Raw genomic sequence first — 23,065 nt, forward strand, 5'->3', positions numbered from 1 at the left:
TTATCGCAAAAAGACCCAACTGGGAGGATAATTTAATTTATCTACCGCTTTAACTGCGATTCGTAACGCGCAAGGACCCATGGGTAATATTGCGCGACTGCTGTTAATGGTAGCTTAGAGCAGCGGTGTATACCGATAATCCAAGATGGCGGCCCAAGGAGAGACAGCTTTTTCAAGTTTTATGACTGAGGTGAGCGTTAAATTCGTAATTTTTAACCCTTAAAACATTAATATCACAACCCCTAATATTGAATAGTTATATTTCTTACCTCTGGTGTAAATTTTAGCGAGATTTTTTCCATCAGCTTTGCGCCTTTTGAATATTTTGGAGACCACTTCACATTTGCACGGCTCATAATTTGACATTTTTTGTCATTTACTTGAAATTGTGTCAGATATTTGGCGCTAACTAAATATATTTTAACAATCACCGGTTATGAAGGAGCTTTGCGTACGAGCCAAGGATATTATTCTCAAATGTCGGTTATTAACATTGATCTTTTAATAAAGATAAGTTTGAAGTCATTTTGCCGGTGTTTGATATGGTTCGACCGGCGTCATGAACGACTATCGCTTTTCTTTATGCTACCGACTTGCGGTTTTTTCAAAAATAGCATGTCTTTGTCAACACTTTTTTTATCAAAGAAATATGCATTACATCATATATTGAATGCCAAAATAATGTTTTAACTTTATCATCTACACCCACTCCTTTACTTATGTACCATATGTAAGGAAGCTTAGCCCATTTTCAAGTTTAATGGCTTTAATGAATAGGCAGTTTTAATGCCTTTATTGACATTTTAATGTTGTTCATCGTGCATTATCATAGCTGTTCCATGCTTTTACTGACATTATCAGTGGAGATGTGTTTAAGAGTCATGTACCTTAGTTGCTAGGCAACTCGCAGTTATGAGCTGTTGGACAGAAGAGAAAAACTTTTGTTCAGCCTTTTAGTCTGTATGCAGAAAAGTGGTAAATGTTTTTTACTGTCGTAAAAATATACAAATTTTACTTTCAAAATCATTTTCAAATTAATTCAACTGGTCTCTCAACTTGATGTACCCACTTCTTACTAAAATCTTCCTCCAATTTTAAGTATTTGAGTAAAACCTTTATTACTTATTCCATTAAATCCTACATTCTATAATTGAAAACCAACAGCTTTTGTGTCGGCTTTAATATTTTAGTATTTCTAAAGAATATACTTCAGTAGAATATGCACCCCTGCAGTGCTCTTGATTTGTCATTGAAAAATGCCTCTAAAATTCATGCGAAATAGCATCTCTTGCATTAATGAATATGATGCTTGGTTCTATAAAGAATGATCTGCTACCTACGTCCATCTCCTCCTCCACCCCACCCCACCCCATCCCCAACCCACACAGGCACACACTCAAAATCCAATTTTAATTTCAATGTATTCCAGTTTGTGTGGGAAGTGGGCAGTTTATGAGTACATGATGGCGTTTTACAGGGTTACTCCTAATAGCTGCTCTCGAAAAGCTATTAAAATTTTTCGCTGAGCACTTAAGTCCAAGCTGTATAAAGTTTACGTGTGTATTTTGTACGGATTTGCTACTTCATATCTGGTAATTGAAACTATACTGCTTTTAAGACTCTTAAGTTACCTAGAGGAAACCATTTAGATAGTAAAAAGATTGTGTGAAACGGAAAGAAAGAGTGATAGTCCATTATCAGATTCAATTTGGAGTGATAAGTTTGTTACTTAAAAGTTTTGACTGGCCAGAAAAAAGGTATAACCCACCTAAAACTTATTTAGCAAATCATCATAAAGCTGCCTATACATGCTGCAATTTTTTCTCATGCTGGTGACACAATTTTGTTGCAGTGAAAAATTGTAACGTCTACCATATCAAAAATGTTTAGAATGGGTAAAAATCAGTATTAAATCCTGATTGGCTAGTCTGAATAGGATTATTGTATTGTAGGTAAGCATGGGTGATAGACGCTGCAATTTTTGCTATTTTTAGGCGTGCAATTCTGAAAATGTTGCAGAGAAAAGTTCAAACGTTTTGATTTTCTACAACAATTTTTGCGTTGCAAGATATTATTCCCTCCAAAGCCGTGGGGCATACATGCTGAAATTGTCTCCTGTTGGCAATGCAACGGAAAATTTGAGATTGCCAGTGTGAGAATGAATTGCAGCGTGTATCGGCAACTTAACTGACAACAGACCAGCCCTGTTATTAATTTTTTGTTTTTAATGAAATGAATGACAGTGTTTTTTGTAAAATTCAAGCCTATCAATAAACGATTGAAATCAGAATATTGTATCAATTAACCTATTCACTACTAGAGGCTAAAAGGGTCCAACCCAGGCTTACCTGGAACATAATTAGGGTGTTTTTATTTATCAATATCAAAATGAAAAACATATGCTTAGTAGATATTGATGCCTTATAGAGCGTTTTCATGTGACGTCACAGTGGCCATTATGGGGTACCATAACATTACATTTTCTATCCTCCGGGAATTGAACTCTATTTTTATGCAAATACTGTGCAGAAAGTTTCTATTGTTTATGACTGCCTTCTCACGTGAGTGAAAACGCTCTATAACACACACCAAAGCAGTTGATAGAATCTGATTGGTTAATGATTCAAAAATCAATAGCCCACATGTTTCAACAAATAGAAATGTCCTAGGGGATATGTAATTAAAAAGCAAAAACGTCTTTCTGCTGGCCGCTTTTGGCCGCTCTAGTAGTGAAAGGGATAAATAATAGACACCAAATGTCAACGAAGTTACAGGGCAATAAAGTGGCACAATATCTCTTCTCTGTAAGCTGTGAGCTTTATTATTGTATCCACCCTAAGAGATTAATTAGCAACTTATGACATGTTGGGAACCTGATATTTTTTTTATTCCCTCGCTTGCGGACTCACTTGTTTTGCATATGGAAACTTATGAACAAATAATAATATAATGTTAATATATGCTAATCTCTCTCTATATACTTAATATTATGTTTGACTTAGGCTCAGGTCAAACATTGAAATTCACATGAGCCAAACCTAATTGAAACAATGGATAACTAGGCGGCCTTCTTTGATGTCATTAGGTTCGGCTAATGTATAGTTCGACGTTCGACCTTAGTCTTACTGGACAATGTGCTGGCCAATGTGGTATGCTGTGGTATACTAAAGGTATACTGTTTATTTCCTAGGTCAAAGAAATAGAGACTAGAGACTCTGTATTAACTGGTCCCCAACAGATTGAAAGGTTAACCAGACCAGGATCAAAGTATTTAAACTTAAATCCATATGAAGTAAGTCTTGAACTGTGTTGATTGGTTTATTTATTTATCTTCAAAATATACAAGGCTTAACAGATCAAAAACAGTTTTCCGTGTTTGATACTCTGATCAAAACACGCAGGATGTTGGGAGAACACGAGAGGAGCGTAGGAAACCACGACGCATAGTGGAGTGGTTTCCAGCTTCTCAAGTGTTCTCCCAACATCCCAAGTGTTTTGATCAGAGTATCAAACACGGAAAACTGTTTTTGATCTGTTTTATAAAATAACAAACGCGCGAAAAGATCGAAAAAAAGCAAAGTCTAAGTAAATTCTCCCTACGAGCCGTCTTATTTAAACTGACCAATGAGCGTGCGCGATAGATTAAAAATGACGATAGCGTGTTTTGATACTCTCATCAAACATGGTTTTCGACCAATCATAGTGCGCATAGTATCCCAATTATTTTATAATGACTTATCATAAATCTTATTAATTTTCTTACAGGTTCTTCAAATACTACCAACTTCATCAGAAGAGGACCTTAAAAAACAGTATAAGAAGGTAGTGTTGTTAACCTGACTTGGGGTTCATTTAGTTCACTCAGTATACCCTCCTCAGACCCTTCCCACCCCTTGGAAATTCAGTCCCCCCTCTGTGGGGAGGTATGGATATTTTATGGAACTACATAATATACCCTCCTCAGACCCTCCCCAACCCTTGGAAATTCCAATCCCCCTCTGTGGGGGAGGTATGGATATTTTATGGAACTACAAAATATACCCTTCCGTAGACCTTCCACACCCCTTGGAAATTCCTATCTCCCTTTATGGGGAAGGTACAGGTATTTTCTAGATTTATGCAATATAAAGTCTATTTCATGATAAAGATTAAGTAAATAATTGCAGCTTTAAATGCCTGATGAATTTCCTCATTTTATTCATTTTCTTTTCAGCTTTCACTTTTAGTTCACCCCGATAAAAACAGAGAGGATCTTGAAAGAGCACAGAAAGCATTTGATGGTAATATAATAACATCCTAATATAATGATAATATTATTATGAATAATAATAATAATAATGATAATAATAACAATAACGATGATAACAACAACAATTGATCATGAAATAAATGAATATGGAAAATGATCAACAACTTTAACCTCGAAGGAATTTTATTCTAAATTTTCACAATCTGTAATAAATTCTGTTACCCCAACGACTTTTAGATGCAGGATTTTGGTCTCCCATCATTCAAAAATTAACTTAAACTGTCCAAAATTTGACAGATAAAAAACCAAAACATTACCCAGCTTCGTAGACAGAGCTCTTTAGCTGTCTGGGTTGCAAGGGCTTGAAAAGCGTGCTAATTAAAAATGTTTCCTTTGTTTTTGTTCTAGCTGTTAGTAATGCTTATAAAACAACACAAGATCCTGAAAGATTACAGAGAATAAAAGAAATATTAGATGAAGCTAATGCAATGATCGTAGAAAAGGTATAGATGATGCAGCATCAAATCCAAAACAATTTCAAGTTTGTGACTGTTACCTATTGAGGGGGTCATTACATAGTATCCTTTTTAGGTCTTTATTCTTATTATTTTTCTTGCCATGCAATTCCCTATTCCTCCCTGGATCCACCGTTGTGAGGGGAGGGGTGTTCATATTTAGAGGGTGTTACTGGTACCTTGCTGTGCTTAAAAACTAGTATTCATTTGACACATTTTAGATTAAATCAATGTTTGATGATGAAAAGGGGGGTGCTTACCATTAAACCAAACCATCCAGTTGGAAATTCATTCGCTATTGGTAATAGAAGAGCGGTAAATTTTGACTTTCGAAAAATGATACATTCACGCTTCTACCGAAAGAACCGAGATTAGCAAGAAATGTGGACTAGGACTCAAGACCTAGTTTTCTGGAACTTTCCAATTTCCAACTGGAATTTCCAGTGGGTAGATGGGAAGCACGGGTGGCATAGCGGTGAGAGCACTCGCCTCTCACCAATGCGACCTGGATTCAAGTCCCGCTGAACTCGGTGTCGTATGTGAGTAGAGTTGTTTGTTGGTTCTCTCCTGTGCTTCGAGGGTTTTCCAGTTTCTCCAGTTTTCCTCCCTCTGCAAAAATCAACTCCTAAATTCTACTCTGTAGAAATTTCACTGCTAAATCCCATTTATTTATTTTTTTATTCATTTATTATTTGTAAGCATCCAGGGTGTTACTGGTACTTTGATTTGCAGGAAAACTAGTATTAGTAGGGCACTTGTGCCCGGCTAGAAGATATAGAGACAGTAATAAAGTTATTATTATTATTATTATTATTATTATTATTATTATTATTTATTTGACACATTTTAGATCAAACATTCAATGCTGATACTTAAATTTTAGATAAAGGAAAAAAGAAAGGAAGCAAAAATAAAAGGACAAGATTCAATAGAAGAAGATGACCCTTTAAAAGTATGATCAATGAATTTGAATTTGAATTAATTAATAACAGTTAAAAGTAATCACACTTGAGTGCTCACACTTACACCACTTACATCAATTACACGCGCAAAATGGTAAAAAAAAGTTTGAGACATAATAGAGTTTTGGTGGACACCACACAAAGCTTTTAAGGGCACGTGCCTATGGAATGTCATTTATTGACATCCACAAAAAAATTCCTTTGACACGATGGTAAATTGTACAATTTCACACATGTGATTGAGAAGTGCTGTAATCTGTGTAACAAAACTAAATTCATATTTTACTGAATAGTGAAAAATAGTGCAATATCTATTGCAGTGTTGCAGTAATGTTAATTATGTAACACTGTCTTGAGCTCACAGATATTAACAGTGTTTGCAAATTACCTAGCATTTAAAAAATAAAAATTAATACAGGAAATATATTGTACCTTAATATCGACACTAAGATGGACATGACAATAAGAAATAGTTTACATTAACTATTTATTATTTATTATTTATTTATTATTTATTGTTATTTATTTATTTTATTTTTTTTTCTTTTATTTTTTATCATTTATTATTATTTATCTATTTATAGTTTAGAAAGTTCCATCATGCAGTTACAGTGAAGCTGTTTGCCGACTATGAACTGAAAAGAGTTGCAAAGGAAGCTAAAGAAACAGAATTAAGGTATTGATCACACTATAGAAAAGAATAATATCGAAACAACACTATAGATTAATATTTATCATGTTGAATGATCTCTCATAGTACATCTGTTATAGTGTCATGAAGTGAAAAAATGAAACAGGGATATGCTAATATTTTTTATTGAAAAAATGGATGATGCAGTGATTCTTCTCCCTCCCCCTCTCTCTCTCCCCCCTCTCCCTCCCCTCTCTCCCTCCCTCCTCTCCCTCCCCCTCTCCTTCCCCAAGAAAATTCTCATCTTAATTTGACCACCCCTAAAAAATTTTGTCACGCTTTCCCCCTCCCCTCTTAATATTTTTTTATCCTGCCTCCCAAGCTGAGGATCGTGAAGGTGGTGATGCAGTAGATATCCTAATAATGTATCAGAACTAAAAGAAGCTGGTCAGTAAATGATGATAGACCAATCCCGGCTATGCTCAAGTGTCCACCCAAACAATGGGTAGTTTCCCCAATGGAATACAGTCTGAATGTCCAACCAACAAATTCATAAGGATTCTTAGTGTTATTATTTTCTTTCTTAAGAATGCGCATTTATCCTAAGACAGACATTTACAATTCTTTTCAATCAGTGTCTGTTCCATGCCATATATCAAAAACACATTTTAGCTTGCCCGACCTAGCAACAGTAACTAGAGAGGTAGAACAATGAATATGTGATAGGTGTATTAGTAAGTGTGGGAGCATAAGAAATGATAATAAGAGTATTGATTTGTAAGCTTGAAATCAGTTAATATTATCATGATTTGATAACGTTGCGCAGAAAAAGACAACGGGAAGAAGAACTCAAAGAAGAAGAGGCTACGAAGAGAAAAAAGGAATGGGAAGAACAGTGGGAGGTAATTAACATTTTCTTGTATTGTACTGGTCTTGTACCAACAAACTAACTAATACTGTCCCAGGGGGGTAGTGAAGGGGAAGCCATTTGCCTTAAACGTTTAACTAAAAAGACTGAAAATCATACACTTAACTTTCCTTTTTTGTGAAAGATATTAAGTCTAATGTACATTCATTTCATAATAATTTTTTTCTTTTGATATGACTATAAGTCACATAGGCAAAGAATGTATTTAGTGATTTTGCTGGAAGGTGTTTTCAGAGAGACTATATTACTGACAGATATTTAGGTGGTGTCCGTAACAAGAGGTCCACTTTACCATTTTGTTCTTGTGATTTTTATTTCTTTTTTATTTCTCATTTTTGTTAATCGAAGTATTACGATCATCCAGGTGGATGTAATCTTGATAATAGAGAGTTTTAGATTTACGTTCACGGCAAACGTGAAACGTCAGTTGACCAATGAAAAATTCGTTTAAATTACTTAAAACGAATATCAAAAAAATCCAAGTGGTAGAAAAACAAAAAAAATATTTGTGTGTGGTGAGAAAGTTTGCAAGAAGTAAAGTAAAATACAGGAAAACGATGAAAACGTGGTCATGTTTGCTGTTTGCGGGGTGAAAAAAAGTCAATCTAAAACTCTCTAATAATGTTGTCGAAACCTCAGTCACATCAAACAGTCCTTCTCAGGATTACATCTACCCGGGTGATCATAATACTTCGATTAACATTCATTCTCCTGGGTTCAGACCGTTCTATACAATATTCCTCATTTTTGTTCATTTAGTTTTTTCTTTTTTTTATGTGTGCTCTCTTCGCCTACTAAAAGATAATTAATTATTTCTTTAATAGGAAAGTAGAAATGAGCGAGTTGACAGTTGGAGAAACTTTAAATCCACGGACAAATCAAAGAAAAAGAAAGACAAAAAGTCAAGGAAGGAATTCAGGCCACCTTCACTAAAACCTGAGAAACGTTAATACCTCATTCTGTCTTTGTTTTATGTACTACTCTTTTATACTTGAACTGGAATGAATGGAAACACTGTTCAAAACAACAGCTGCTTAACATTTGGATTTTGTATACAATGCATACATTTTTTTGGAAGGTTTGTTATAAGATTCTCATTATTGAAACAATAGGCCTTTTGCATCAAACAGTCTGATGGATGACTTTGATAATAAATCAATAATTGAATTATTCCGCTTAAGGTCCCTTTGAGAAGGCTGATCTAAGTCAGGGCATGGCTAACTCACAGATTGAACCCTGAAACAACCTCTGGGCTGGTCTAAGTCAGGGCATGGCTAACTCACAGATAGAACCCTGAAACAACCTCTGGGCTGATCTAAGTCAGGGCATGGCTAACTCACAGATTGAACCCTGAAACAACCTCTGGGCTGATCTAAGTCAGGGCATGGCTAACTCACAGATAGAACCCTGAAACAACCTCTGGGCTGATCTAAGTCAGGGCATGGCTATCTCACAGATTGAACCCTGAAACAACCTCTGGGCTGATCTAAGTCAGGGCATGGCAAACTCACAGATTTAATTAGAATTCAGCTTGTTGGTTTTGCAGAGGGAGGAAAACTGGAGAAACCAGAGAAAAACCCTCCAATCAAGTGCTCAAGCAATTAACCAAGTGCACCCAAAACTTGATGGAAGCATGCTAATCGATGACCAATGCTTTTAACTGTTAATGAAAAAAAAAAAAAAAAAAAAAAAAGAAAAAAATCAAAAATTTTCTTAATGAAATCTAAATTACATTGCACGCACTAACCAATCATGTCAGTGTGCCCCATCAAATTTTGGACGCCAGATAGCGCATGCTAAATAACCAATCAGAGAGCATATGATATCATGGCTGTCATAATGAGGGTTGGATAAAATTGAAATCATCTCATTAGGGGAGTCCCTTGTTGTCATTTAAGGGGTTCATTTGTGGTGAACCTCATGAATCTCCATAGATACGGCCCTGACTGTGAAGGTGCCTAGTCTCAGTATTTCGTTTGGATAATTTCAGTCATGATCATAAAGCGAAATTTTACTCTTCGTAAATTCAAATGCTAGCATTTATTGTCATTAATTTATTTCATTAACCTGATTATTAAAATATGAGCTGTGCAGCACATTATCAATGATAGAAATCATTTTTCAAATACCGGTGTATATCTGTAAATAGATGGATTTTTCAGTTTTGAGTTCTTTGTTATAGTCAGAGTTTATCTTTGTTTTTATTAGTTTTGTTTTGGATGGTTCAATGTTCCTTTTTTAATTTGGAAATTATAAATAAATATTTTTGTGAAAGTCTGTGGAATAGAACCCTTGCATGTGGCGTAAAAGGAGCTCCACTTGGAGGACAAAACAAAAGAATTTCGATCTCAGGAGAATTGAAAACCTATTGTAATGTCCTACAAATTGAGCTGCATTCTGAAGTGCTGCAAAGGGGTCTGTATGAGGTTTGCATGATGACATCATTTGAATGCCACTACAAAAATACTTTGCCAATTTTCTTTGTTCAAATTTGTATTGCCCCATGAAAATGCAATAGTCCAGTTTTGAGTTCCAATTACCGCTGTGTTTCTTGATTACAGACTCATTTACTCAGGCTTAGCCTTGAATCAGTGTCTAATTACTCGCAAATACCAACGGTAAAGTAAAGAGTGCACAACTTCAACAATACGAACACTTTGAAACTTGGCAGACCTTGACTAGAGCACATATATATTCTTCACAAAATCGAGGCTAAGCCTGAGTAAATGAGTCTGTAATCAAGAAACACAGTGGTAATTTGGAACTCAAAAGGGTCTATTGATGCTTATTAACTGAACAAAAGAAAGTCTGCAAGGGATTGTGGTAGTTGTAGTTAATGACGACACAATGCAAATGTTCTATTATATTTTCAAAGTTAGTTCTTTACATTGCAGTAGACAGTAATTGTAAATATTTCATGCTAAAATAAGGCTATTCTAGTGTACATGTGTGATCCACTATAAACACCTTTGGTATTTTAGGAATTCAAAAGGGTCTATTGAAACTAATGTGTGTATATCTTAGTCCTAGCTATTTATGATAAGATAGTCTTTACATGGTTATATAAAAAAAAACATGGAGATGTACTCCTTGCTTTCGTTAATCATTCCATCAGCTGTTTTATTGGTCAATTTTAAGAGGGTTAAGGAATATTTTGTCCACTCCCCAAAGAGTGTTTTTGTATCCCCTTTGTTTGGTATAGACATATTTCAAAAAAGGTGGGTTGGTGGTGAAGGACTTGTTGCATGTTCATAAGTGTATGTTGCATGTTCCAACAGTGCATGTTGTTTGTGAAGCTTGAAATGAAACATATTCCATGCAGGACCGTAGCCACCAGTACAGTTGGTCTTGTTGAAACTGGACCCTCTTTCAGGAAAAAATAAAATAAAAACAAAAAAAAGTAAGAAAGCTGAAAACCGGATCAATCAGAAAATTGTGGCTACAGCCCTATATTCATATGCAAATAATGTGAGGACAGAAACAAAACCTTATCCCATTTCCCAGCCCCCATTTTGACCAAATCCCATAGTCCCAGCCTATATTTTGCTCAAATCTCAATCCCATTCCCATTTTTTGATTGATTTTTTGTTTTGTTTGTGAATCCCATTCCCAGTGAAAACAATCCCATTTTCCCAGCCAAAAAAGGGGAATTCCAGCTCCCACTTTACTCCTTCAGGACTCTCTTGAAAGTCTACCAACAAAAAGGTCTGTCATGATAACAAACGCTGTGAGCACTTTTTCTAGGAATTTGAAAATATATATTTGTATAAGTAATGATGAAAAGGTAGTTTTTAGCTAGTTATATCTTTTTATTTGTATAAGAGATGGAATAACATTATATAGGTCCCGGGGGAGTACTCCCATATATGGACTATACGGGGATGATCCGCTGAACAGGGTATGGTTTTTTGAGCTTCTTATCATAAACAGGGCATGCAATTTCACTCAAGTTCCAAGTTCTTCCTGAGTTTCCTGTCATGTTCAGGGATACTACTTTCGTATTGACCGAAACTGGTTATTATGGTCTTAAAAAAACGATACGCGAGATGACATGATGATTTATTGAAACAGGAACTCATTGCAATAAATGATATCTTTTGTCATAAACAGGGTCCACAATTTTTTATTATTCTTATTTTATTTTATTTTTATCATAAACAGGGTACCCCTTTCAGAATCCCAGCGGAACACCCCTACCCAAATTCTGGCGGAGTACCCCCCCAGGGATATAGGTACTGCACGCACTCTGAGGCTAGTCTCCGTGACATTAGGGAGAGGGCGTTTCCCATGGTGCATTTGACCAAGGCCTGGTTACCCAGCCACCTGCTGGAGAAATGTTGGTTCGTCCAACAAAAATATTCACCGTACAGAAAAGTGTATAAGCGAAATGCTCAAAATATTCCCAATACTTAATGCTTCAACCTCGAATCCCTCATGTCTGGCAAGAGTATTAATCCGTTAACGCGCTGGGTGAGTTTCACGATGGGAAGAGGAGTTTAACCGTGATTTTTTGGGGGTTCGTGTCTGTGAAAGTTTAGATAACGCAGCTCTCGACAAGAAGGGAGAAGAAAAGTCTACTTTCAGTCTTGTAAACACTCTTGTTTACTACCATGAACAGTAAGAATATAACAAGTTGGCTGAACAGAAGAGAGACTGACGTAAGTAGGAAGCGTTTCGGAAACTCTAACGTGATGAAATTTTATTTTATGCCAACATTTAATTTATTCCAAACGTTTTTTGGTCTGGTTTTTGTGTACAGTCGCTGATCACGCGAAGATTTGAACGCCAAATGCATGTTGTTCCTTCTTTTACTGAAAGATTTGGTTTGACTTCAGAACTCGAGGTAAGTCAGTCTTGCCTTCATTTGAATCTTTTGTGTTATAGTGGAAGAATCCCTCTAAAAAACCTGTGATTTTATATTGTCTTCAGTCAATAGCCATTACTGTCAGTACCCACGATGCACGCAACTTAAAAATACTTTTTCTAAATCCTCTGTTTTCCTTACTCTATCTCATAACACAACCCATTTTCTTTCAATCACAATGAGCTAAAACAACTCGTCTTTAATTATCCCAAACTTGATTATTATTAGGGTTTTCGTGAGCGGACAGACAAAGATTTCATCTCTTGTTTACTTCTTTAAATATTCCTAAAAATTCATCCATCAAGTGTTGCGTGCCAGAATTATAGCCGACAGCTAAGTTAATTTACAATATTGTTTTCTTGTCGGCTGAGTCTTTGAATTATTGTAAAAAAATACGCAATTGCTTTAATCATACGAATACTCTGAAAGAATTTACCCAAAAAGTAATCTCTAATAGTTTCAGATCAAAAATTTGTTCGTGAGTACAATTTCGTGTAAAACTTCGAATCCTAATTCGTCTGGTATTTCTGGATTTTATTCCCTAGAGTGTTAATTGTTCTCTCTATATATCACTCTCTCTTAACGACCACAACTTGTTAATTACGATTATAAGAATTTTTTCTCTACGATTTGGGGATTTAATTTATATATACACGAAATCCCAGGTTTTATCTTTGCGGTAAAAATCTTTATTATTTTTCTGAGCAATATTCTGATATCAGCAATATTCTGATATTTATCTTTGGGGGCAATAAAAATCATGGTTTTGGGGTCAATAATATTTACATATTTTCCAACGAATGTTTGGACCATGTGCAGTGGATATTTCAGGGCCAATATTTCTAAGCTACACTCTTTGAAAAAAGAAATGCCATAAGATAAGATTGGAAAAAAATAGTAAGTTCTAGTTTCAATACTTAAACTGTTTGCCTCAGAACTTTTGATACATTTTTACAGAGGTTTCAATTGGTGTGCCATTAGTATTTGGGCACACATATTTAAATGTTGGTGTTATTACACGCGCTAGAGTCCCATACAAACGTTCCACATGTTTTCTGGAAGCTTCATACAGTGTTTTTTCTCTGCTAGCAGAGTCTCCCTCCATTGGATCGCACACAAGAGAGACTCTGATAGCAGAAAGTTATTCATTGACTTAGAATCTTTTATGGAGTACCAAGCTTCCAAGTAGTCTTTGGTAGTTATTCTGCTCACTGCTTACGATTTTTGCATCATTTTTTTCCCTGCTAGCAGAGTCTCCCTCCATTGGATCGCACATGAGGGAGACGCTGCTAGCAGAAAGTTGTTCATTGACTTAGAATCTTTTATGGAGTACCAAGCTTCCAAGTCTTTTGTAGTTATTCTTCTCACTGCTTACAATTTTTGCATCATGGAGATTAATAATTCCATGCCCTGTTTGATTTTAGAGTTCAGCTACTGCATACATTAACACCCACTATTCTGATCACACTCCTCCTACACGTGGTTGTCGCTACAAGAGCAGATAAGAGATTAATACAGATTAAGAAAACAATAAAGAGTAAATTACTAAAGAAATCTCCCCAGTGATAAAAGGGTGGTGGTACAAGATCTGGATTATTATATTGCAGGTTGTGGAAGGGTATTTCCCGAAGCCAGTAAACGGATAAAATATAGTTTTTAATGGTTTTTATATTTTTTAATAGCCCTTTGTCATAATGGCAGATACTATAAATTAGAATAATCATTGAAAATGATTCTTATGACTGTAACTCTTTGAAATGATGGTGATGATGAGGGTAGGATGATGATGATAGTACTGTGGTGATGGTGAGGATGGTGAGGATGATGAGAATGATGATGATTATTATTATTGTTATTATTATATTTTTATTATTATAAAAAATACTATTATTTTACTTGCATGTTGCAAGATTTTTAAGGATCTTACTTAATAACAGTCAATACTCATGCAGACAGTAAGATTTTGTTTGTAGTCCAATATTTCCTTTTCTCTTTCCTTCTCAAAAAACAAGCACTTCAAATCAAAAATCAAGCAAGTTAACCATTTACCCAATATATATCTTCTACAAATTATTTTTTGTCATCAATATTGTTTTTTATTTATCTTTATTGAGAGGAAAGATGTGACTGAAAAACAGCCATGTCATGATTCTTAAAAATACTCTTAGAGTATTTGAAATCCTGAATTTTTTTAGATTTCATTTTTGACACTGTACCCTTTAAAATAATGCATGATTTCTTTACATTAAATAGAGGATATTACATGGGCGCGCGGAGATACGAAATTTATCTTCGAGTGTTGAAAAGATCTCTCACAAGTGAGCGCAGCAAACGACTGAGAGATTTTCAACATGAGAAGATAAATTTCGTATCTCCAAGCACCCATGTAATATTCTGTTTATTATATAATTATCAATGAAATATGTTTTGGCTTTTTCAGGCAATTCTTTCCTTGTATTTTTGAATAGCCATCGCAATGGTGTTATTTTCACACGTGAAAATGACATGTTATTTTCACACGTGAAAATGACATGTTATTTTCACGTGTGAAGATATCAATTTTTCGAAATAGAGAAAAATAGATATTTCATTGGTAATTATATAATAAATAATATTATTATTTGGGATCAAAATAAGAAAAAAGTTATGTCAAAAAATTTTGATGAATCCTTTTTCTATTCATAGAAGTGCAACATTGTTCACAATTTAAATATTTACAGGGTAGAATATTTTTTTGGTATTGCATTTGACATCTTAAATGTATTGTGTATAATATGACTTTTTTTACGAATGACTTGACGTTGATTTCTTTCTTCGTTATGTAAACCAACATGGCAGGCCTATCTTTTGCTCTTTTATTCTCATGAAAAGTGACTTATGTATATCAAGAATATTGTGAATAAGATTATCTAAAAAAAGTGTTATTTTAGCATTGGGATTTTTATTAAAAACATACATTTTAGGTATTACTTTATATAAAAAATTATTATTATTGTACAACCATTGACATGCACCATAGAGGGGTGAGTTTTGCTCCGACCTCATATTCTACCAATACATTCTATATTTACATTCAAACAACACATTAAACAAACTTAACTCACATGTGATCCAGCTTGAGCCTGGACTCGAACGCGGACCACAAAAGTGAAAGGCAAAAACTTGACCATTACACCACCCATTCTACCAATGCATAATTGCACATATTTATTTGATTCTTCTATTTTCTCATTTGAATTAATTGTTGTATTCAGGGTCATACTGGATGTGTGAACTGTCTTGAATGGAACTCCACTGGACAGTAAGTATAGCTCAAGGGCCTAACTTTCTTTAAATGTACTCAAGAAACCTGAGGGGTTCACCACAGGTAGCCCAAGCAAACAATTGAAATTTCACATGGTTTGAAAGAAGCACTGATAGTCTGAAGGTGCCAATGGTACACATTCGAGGGCTTTGTACTCGAGCCCCTAGCTCGAAAGGTTTGGGCAATCACGCTTCAGGTTATCAAAGTAAAATGAATTACACCTGCCTTTACATTTTATCTCCTTTCTAATTTAACAGATAAAAACAGTTTTCCATGTTTGATACTTTGATCAAAACATGCAGGATGTTGGGAGAACACGAGAGGAGCGTAGGAAACCACGATGCGTAGCGGAAAACTGTTTTTGATTTGTTTTATAAAATAACAAACTCGCGAAAAGATCGAAAAAAAGCAAATCTAAGTAAATTCTCCCTATGTGCTGTCTTTTTCAAACTGACCAATGAGCGCACACGATAGATTAAAATCTGACAGTTGCGATACTCGCGCGCGCTAAAATGACGCGAACGTGTTTTGATACCCTCATCAAACATGGTTTTCGACCAATCGTAGCGCGCGTACTATCCCAATTATTTTATAAAAATGAATAAATAACTTGTTCGTTAACAGGCTATTGGCATCAGGTTCTGATGACCTTAATGCAATTGTATGGGAACCACTGCGCAAGAGAAAGTTATGTACAATAAGCACTGGACACACTGGAAATATATTCTCTGTTAAGGTAGAGTAAAAAGCAAAACTTTCAAATTTCACATTGAAAATAGTAAAATTACAAAGTTTTGTAAAGATTGCCCTTAAGATGACAAAGATATTATTTTTAAACCTGAAGCATTTTTGCAAATAAATGTATCCTGGCACTAACACATTGCGTGCATCAAAAGCCTCATTAACAAGCTAGACACATGCATTTATTTGGAAAATTTTCCAAACTTTAGTTTCAAAAATTCATTTCTTCCATTTCAGACCATGTGTCATGAATCTCTTGAGAAAACATGAATCTCTTGAGAATCTCTTGCTTGAACGAGTTGCATCCATATAATAATTATTATTTATGGGACTTGTCATGAGCAAGTGTTAAACAAAGAAATAATATTATAGGGAATAACGAATGGTCTGAAAATAGAAAAATATCTGTCCAAGCTAAAAATGTCCATCGGTTATTATAAGCATCTAACGTGATCACTACTTATGCTGTTCATTTCAGTTCCTTCCATGCACTAACGATGAAATTGTAGCAACTGCCGCTGCTGATGCCAAAGTGCGTATCCACAGTGTCGAGAAAGCAGAGAACACAAGTGCATTTCACTGTCACATTGGGCGTGTCAAGAGACTTGCCGTAGCCCCCAATTCACCTGATATGTTATGGAGTGCATCAGAGGATGGCACGATAAGGTATCATACAGGAAAGAATGTCATTCTGATGATGAACAGTTAAAATCTTCTTGCTTAGAAATCAAAATGTTATCAGGAAATATTGCTTTTCATAAATAAATCTATTTGCATTTTCATTCATTTTGTCTGCAATTCTGATGAATTTGCAAATTCTCCTCGATCATTTACTAGATAATATACAGTCAATTCAAAAAACATTGTGGTCGACCGGCTCAAGCCTACGCGACTGGAGCGAAAGGAATATGGGTAAAAATCACTGAAGCAGTTAAATATTCGTTCTGAATTAATTGTTCCCGCGCGCTAGAAATAAAATAATAATGGTGAGAAACAATCCATCAAATGCATGTCTTCGGGTTTAGGGAAAGAAAAACAAAGTAGTTATATTCAGTTCACAATTCCGAAAATATGAAGGCATTAAAAAAAAGTCTCCTTCAACGCTTCTCGCTTGCCTACGAAGGTTCATGCTGTAAACAAGGCATAACTAGTCAGATAAAATTATGGAGTCAACTCGGCTTCAATGATTGCTACCCAGAGTTCCTTTCGGTCCAGTCGCGTAGACTTGAGTTGGTTGACGACAACATTTTTTGAATTGACAGTATATTGCCTGCTTCATAGGAAGAGAATACTTCTGAACAATCAGTCCACAAAAACTTTGCACTTACATGTAAACATTGAAAGTACAAAAAACGTTTTGCCTCAGACCACAAATTCTTCCATTGGATAATAATTAAATAAATAACATGTACCACACTGTTTTCATTGTTGCATGCAACAGTAGCAACATGGACATACATTGGGCATTAGACTGCCGCTAGTCAAATAGATCATTTTTAGAGTATGTAATGGGAAGCATGAGTGACATTGTGGCGAGAGTGCTCACCTCTCACCAATGCAAACCAGGTTTGAGCCTCGCTAGGCTTGGTGTCATGTAAGTAGAATTGTTTGTTGGTTCTCTCCTGTGCTTTGAGGGTTTTTCTCCGGGTTCTCCAGTTTTCCTCCCTCCACAAAAATCAGCTCCTGAATTCCAAAATTCGATCATCGAACGAGGGCCACAGGTTTGTTAGCCACTGAGTGTTAAGTGCGACCCTCATTAAAACAAGGACCAATGGATATGTTATAGTTCTTGGGAATGATTTCCATGTTTTGACTGTTGTCTCCATCTTTGCGTAGCAATGAAAACAGTTTGTGGGAATTTATTGTTTAAGTGATTTTTTTTAAATTTATTTTCCAGGCAATTTGATCTTCGTCAAGCTCATTCATGTAACTCCAGCAGCAACAAAAACTGCAAAAATGTACTTATTAATCTCAACGTTCATGTTGGTGCAATGGCAGAAGCAAAGTGCATTGCAATCAATCCTGTTCGACCGGAGTTAATGGCCGTAGGATGCAATGATCCATTTGTGCGTGTATATGATCACAGAATGCTATCGACACAAAACTCATCGCTGGAACAAAAAGCTACTAACGGAGGTTCAACCAGTCTGGAGGAAGCTCGACTTCCTGTAGGCTGCGTCAAGTACTTTGCACCAGGTCATTTACCCCCTCGGTTGAGTAAGGACTTCCCTCGTCCATTACGTGCATTCGTTGCAACATATGTTAACTTCAGCCCTGACGGCAATGAAGTGATTGTAAATCTTGGTGGAGAGCAGATTTATTTGTTTGACATAAGGAAACCCGTATCAGTTGTAGGCTATCGACAATTTAATGGACTCAGTGATTCTATTACGAGCAATGGTGTTGTTAAGGATGTCATAGACTGTATGTCATCTGCTACATGTGACAATAATTCTAATGTTGCTAATGGAACTACCAATGGATTTAAAATTCTGCCAGTGAATGGTAAAACTCTCTTATTATCTAAGCCAACCAATGGACATAAAGTTTTGAATAGTTCTAGTCTACGCAAGGATCTGCCGCCAAAGGCGCTAGAATTAAAGGCTTTAGGAAATGAAGCATTTTGTAAGCAGCAGTTTTGGACTGCGGTTAATGCATACAATGAGGCTATCAGTCTGGCTCCTAATTCTGCTATTCTTTATGCTAACCGTGCTGCAGCTTACATCAAACGAGCCTGGTAAGTAAATGCAGAATTTATTATTAAATACTATTAAATTATATATTATTTAAATTATTACCTTGCCACCTGCAAGAGGATTACTGCTTGCCTCCTCGGACCCTCCTTCCCCGCCCCCCCCCCCACCACCACACGAGAGAATGCCCCACAGGGGACCGTGCTTTCAAGCTGCCAAAATCCAAAGAGGCCCTTAAGTTTAAAGAGTATTATTCAGTAAGCTCTAGATTTTGCCTTATAATTTGAAACATAAAGGGTTAAACCTCCTAATTTCTATAGGCCATTTTTGAGCTCCAAATTGACCTATAACATTATGACGTCACAGCTTGTTTACATGGGCAAGAATGATAGGAATTTAGGCGAAATTTTCTTTCGTTCGGGATATTTAGTACAACATTTATCTGTTCTCACCTTTCCCAGCCTAATTAACCATTTTTTATTGTGATTTAATTCGTTTTGCTGCTATTTTGCCCCCTCTGGCGACCATGATCATGAGCATTAAGATGATAGATTGTTTTGATGTGACGTCATAGTGTTATAGGGCAATTACCGCTGTGTTTCTTGATTACGGACTCATTTACACAGGGTTAGTCTCGATTTTGTGCAGAATATTCAAGTGTTCCAGTCAAGGTTATTTTGTGCAGAATATTCAAGTGTTCCAGTCAAGTTATGCATTTTTTCTTTACCGTTGGCATCTGTGAATATTTAGACACTGATATGAGGCTAACCCTGAGTAAATGAGTCTGTAATCAAGGAGCAAGGCAGTAATTTGGAACTCGAAAATGGTCTGTTCCCAATTTGTGGAGGGATATAGATATTTTTGGCAATGCATATATTCCAGTAGTATTTTTAGTAACTTTGCCACTGTTACCGCTATTTGCATTGCTACACAGCCACTCCACACAAAAATCGTAACGTGCACTTTGCAATAGACTGCCGTCAATCAAACAAATTGACGTCATTTACACATGTTTAGATTGGCCTGGATCGGCCCGGTGAGCGTGGCTCATAATACTTGTAAGCAATCGACAAGTTTTGGCGCCTTTTGAATTGATTGACGGCAGTCTATTGCAAAGTGCACATCACAATTTTTATCTGGGGTGGCTGCATAGCAATGGAAGCGGCAGTAACTAACATCAAGGCATTTTTAAACTTCAACCAGGGATGGTGATATATATGCGGCATTACGTGACTGTCATATTGCCCTGGGTTTAGACCCACACAATACCAAAGCACACTTCAGGAAAGCAAGGTGTCTGTATGAGTTGCGCTGGTGCCAAGAGGCTCAGTACTGTTTGAATCAGTTCAAAACAAAGTTCCCTGAACAAGCTGATGGTACTGCTGCTAAGACACTGGAAAGAGAGATCAAAGCTGCTGCTTTTGCAGAGACTGAAGGTACATGGGGTTTGTTTTTTTGTCTGTCTGTTAGTCTCTGTATGTCTACCCATTCATAGGTGTCTGTCTTTCTATTCTCTTAAAGCATACTGTAATATTTCTGTCCTTTCTCTTTGTTTTCCCATCTGTGTGCTGTCTGTCTGTCTGTTAGTCTCTATGTCTACCCATTCATAGGTGTCTGTCCTTCCATTCTCTTAAAGCATACTGTAATATTTGTCATTTCTCTTTGTGTTCCCACCTATATGTGCTGTCTGTCTGTCTGTCCATTCTCTTGAAGCATATATTTCTGTCATTTCTCTTTGTGAGTCCACCTATGTGTGCCCACCTATATGTGCTGTCTGTCTGTCTGATAGTATCTGCATGTCTAACGTCTGTCTGTCCATCCTCTTGCTCTATCTGATAGTATCAAAGTCCATCCATACAATGTTCCTACTATGCTCTTGGACTATATATTCCTGCATCAGTCTGTCCTTGTATCTTCCTTACCATTTTTATGGTATTGCAATCTGTCTGTCTGTCGTCACTCATAATTACATGCTGAATATTAGTATTTTATTCGTATTAATTCCTCAGAACCTAATGAAAACGGCTCTTCAGATAAGAACACTAGAACAGAAGGAGGGTCATCCCGCCGTCGACAGAGAAGAATGAGTGTCATATCAGACCAGGAAAGAGTATTCAGGTCCTATTGCTATGACTACAGCAGGCGATTCTGTGGACACTGCAACACAACGACTGATATTAAAGAAGCTAATTTCTTTGGGAGTAATGGACAATACGTTGTTGCAGGCAGCGACGATGGCTCTTTCTTTTTATGGGATAAAGAGACTACAAACCTTCTCCGTGTCCTTAAGGGTGACGACTCGATCGTCAACTGCTTACAACCACACCCTTCTATTTGTCTCCTAGCAACAAGTGGTATAGACCCTGTCATACGGTTATGGGGTCCTAGACCTTTGGACGGCAAGGCTGAAGGACGACAAGTTGAGGAGGTTGAGGCTGCTGCAAGAGCAAACCAAAAGCGAATGAATGCTGACCCGCTAGAGGTCATGTTAATGAACATGGGTTATCGGACAAGATTCTCTACTGTTGACGATGATGAGAATGATGACAATCCAGTACAGTGCCGCACAGCTTGACGCTAATATTCTCTATTGCTGTTATTAGATTGAAGCTATCAATAATATGATATTAAATTCATAAGTATCTCTAAACACAACTTCACCCAAGATTGAATTAAAGTTTTTGACACCCACCCCTCCCTCCTTAGGTTGACTTATTAGTTCCCAGACTTCTTTAACAAAAAGGAAAGCTAAAAGGCCTGGGACACATCTACAGTTGGTGGTTAAATTCTGGTTTTTGGGTTCCCTGTGGTAAAGTAAATAACTGTTGCCCAGTACTTCCTCTTCCTAAGCAATTAGAATTAACAACACATTTAAAAGTAAAAGCTAAAATTAATGTCTATTTTTGGTATTTTGATGATCAAAATCATTGCTTTCCTTATTTTCTCCATCTGAACTGTAAAAAATATTAATTAGGATGTAGACTTTAATTCTCAAAAATAAAAAAAGAACTTTGTAAGTAAGAATGCCCAATATTCTACATCTTGATACACTTTTGATATTTCTATGAATCCAAAATTGTTTTATAGTCACCTTGACAGTTCCCTGCACCATCTCAAGGGGTACTAGTAGCCATGCCTTAGCTTGCGTAGCTCGGCCCTAGGGGGGGAGGAGAGGAAATGAGGGGAGGGGAGAGCTGAGCTATGCAGGCTAGCCATGCCTTCGCATCGAAGCAAGACAAAAGGTAAGCTTGCAATAATAGATGTGAATAATAATTGTACAAAAAAAAGGTCTCTATCATTGCAAGCTCATTGCTCATCTTGTTTCGATGCAAAGGCATGGCTACCTATCAAGATTGTGGTGCATGCTTGGCTCCCTGTGTTAAGACAAAATAGATATGTGCACTTTGGGACTGTTTAGACAAAATAGATGTAATCTTTGAAATTTGTCCCTTCAAACATTCCCACAATGCAATGCAAACACCAGAGTACCTCTTTTTTTTTATCAACCAGGGCCTGGTTGTACGAAGGTTGGGAACCTTATCTAGCAAATAGATTTATTGGATAACAGCATCAACTTATCCACTTGATAAAGATTTATCCAGTGGATAGCACTATCCACCCTTCATATAACCAGGCTCAGTTGGAATGGTTAATATTATTGTGAGCTAGTATGCTTTGCTTGAGCAGATTTAATGTGTTGATGGCGAAAGCTGAAAAACCTAAATTACTTAGTATTTTAGTTGACAGTATGAAAATAGAGAATTCTATCGTTCTGGTTTGAGTGAGAGGTGATAACAGCAAACTGGCTTAGATTGGTTTTCATAAACCTGAGAAATACACTTTAGGGTATTTAGTACTTAGAGCTTTTTCACTTACGTGACAAGTAAGGCAGCCATATTGGTGTACCAAACAATAGAAACTTTCTGCGCAGTTTTTGCATAAAATTAGAGTTCAATTCTCGGAGGATAGAAAGTGTATTGTTTTGGTGGTACACAAACATGGCTATTGTTACATTATGTGAAAATGCTCTATTACACTCTACATGTACTTGTTCTGTTTTCTATCGTATTGATTATTACACTCTAACAAATAGACTTTGTTTTGCGGGTTTATGGAAACCACTCTAGTTTGAATTGAATCATGAGACAAGATCAAAAAATAACAGAAAATTAAAACGA

At 36.2% G+C, this 23,065-nt stretch overlaps 2 protein-coding genes across 2 annotated transcripts; both read left to right on the forward strand.

Moving 5' to 3' along the window:
* The first annotated feature begins 126 nt into the window (after nt 1-126).
* LOC116290243 (dnaJ homolog subfamily C member 8) lies at nt 127-10,607 on the forward strand. The gene is made up of 9 exons (XM_031697251.2): nt 127-190; nt 3,191-3,292; nt 3,766-3,822; nt 4,214-4,280; nt 4,658-4,752; nt 5,648-5,716; nt 6,311-6,402; nt 7,184-7,259; nt 8,110-10,607. The coding sequence occupies exons 1-9, from the start codon at nt 146-148 to the stop codon at nt 8,233-8,235; spliced, it is 729 nt and encodes a 242-aa protein (XP_031553111.1). The 5' UTR covers nt 127-145; the 3' UTR covers nt 8,236-10,607.
* A 991-nt stretch (nt 10,608-11,598) lies between these two features.
* Nucleotides 11,599-21,542, forward strand: LOC116290244 (WD and tetratricopeptide repeats protein 1). The gene is made up of 8 exons (XM_031697252.1): nt 11,599-11,943; nt 12,045-12,128; nt 15,404-15,450; nt 16,078-16,189; nt 16,673-16,860; nt 18,092-18,931; nt 20,091-20,323; nt 20,897-21,542. The coding sequence occupies exons 1-8, from the start codon at nt 11,896-11,898 to the stop codon at nt 21,460-21,462; spliced, it is 2,118 nt and encodes a 705-aa protein (XP_031553112.1). The 5' UTR covers nt 11,599-11,895; the 3' UTR covers nt 21,463-21,542.
* Nucleotides 21,543-23,065: the final 1,523 nt, after the last annotated feature.

Source organism: Actinia tenebrosa, unplaced genomic scaffold, assembly GCF_029948245.1.
Source record: "Actinia tenebrosa isolate PJP-AT-01 unplaced genomic scaffold, QUT_ActTen_1.0 PGA_scaffold5__44_contigs__length_20552954, whole genome shotgun sequence".
Lineage (NCBI taxonomy): Eukaryota > Metazoa > Cnidaria > Anthozoa > Actiniaria > Actiniidae > Actinia > Actinia tenebrosa.

What these genes read in the sequence shown, in the direction of transcription:
- LOC116290243 (XM_031697251.2), top strand. Translation starts at nt 146, where the DNA reads ATGGCGGCCCAAGGAGAGACAGCTTTTTCAAGTTTTATGACTGAG. An exon ending in AGCACAGAAAGCATTTGATG is followed by an intron (nt 4,281 to 4,657) that starts GTAATATAATAA and finishes TTTTTGTTCTAG; the next exon opens with CTGTTAGTAATGCTTATAAA. An exon ending in GCTAAAGAAACAGAATTAAG is followed by an intron (nt 6,403 to 7,183) that starts GTATTGATCACA and finishes AACGTTGCGCAG; the next exon opens with AAAAAGACAACGGGAAGAAG.
- LOC116290244 (XM_031697252.1), top strand. Translation starts at nt 11,896, where the DNA reads ATGAACAGTAAGAATATAACAAGTTGGCTGAACAGAAGAGAGACTGAC. An exon ending in GTTTGACTTCAGAACTCGAG is followed by an intron (nt 12,129 to 15,403) that starts GTAAGTCAGTCT and finishes TGTTGTATTCAG; the next exon opens with GGTCATACTGGATGTGTGAA. An exon ending in TGCTTTTGCAGAGACTGAAG is followed by an intron (nt 20,324 to 20,896) that starts GTACATGGGGTT and finishes TTAATTCCTCAG; the next exon opens with AACCTAATGAAAACGGCTCT.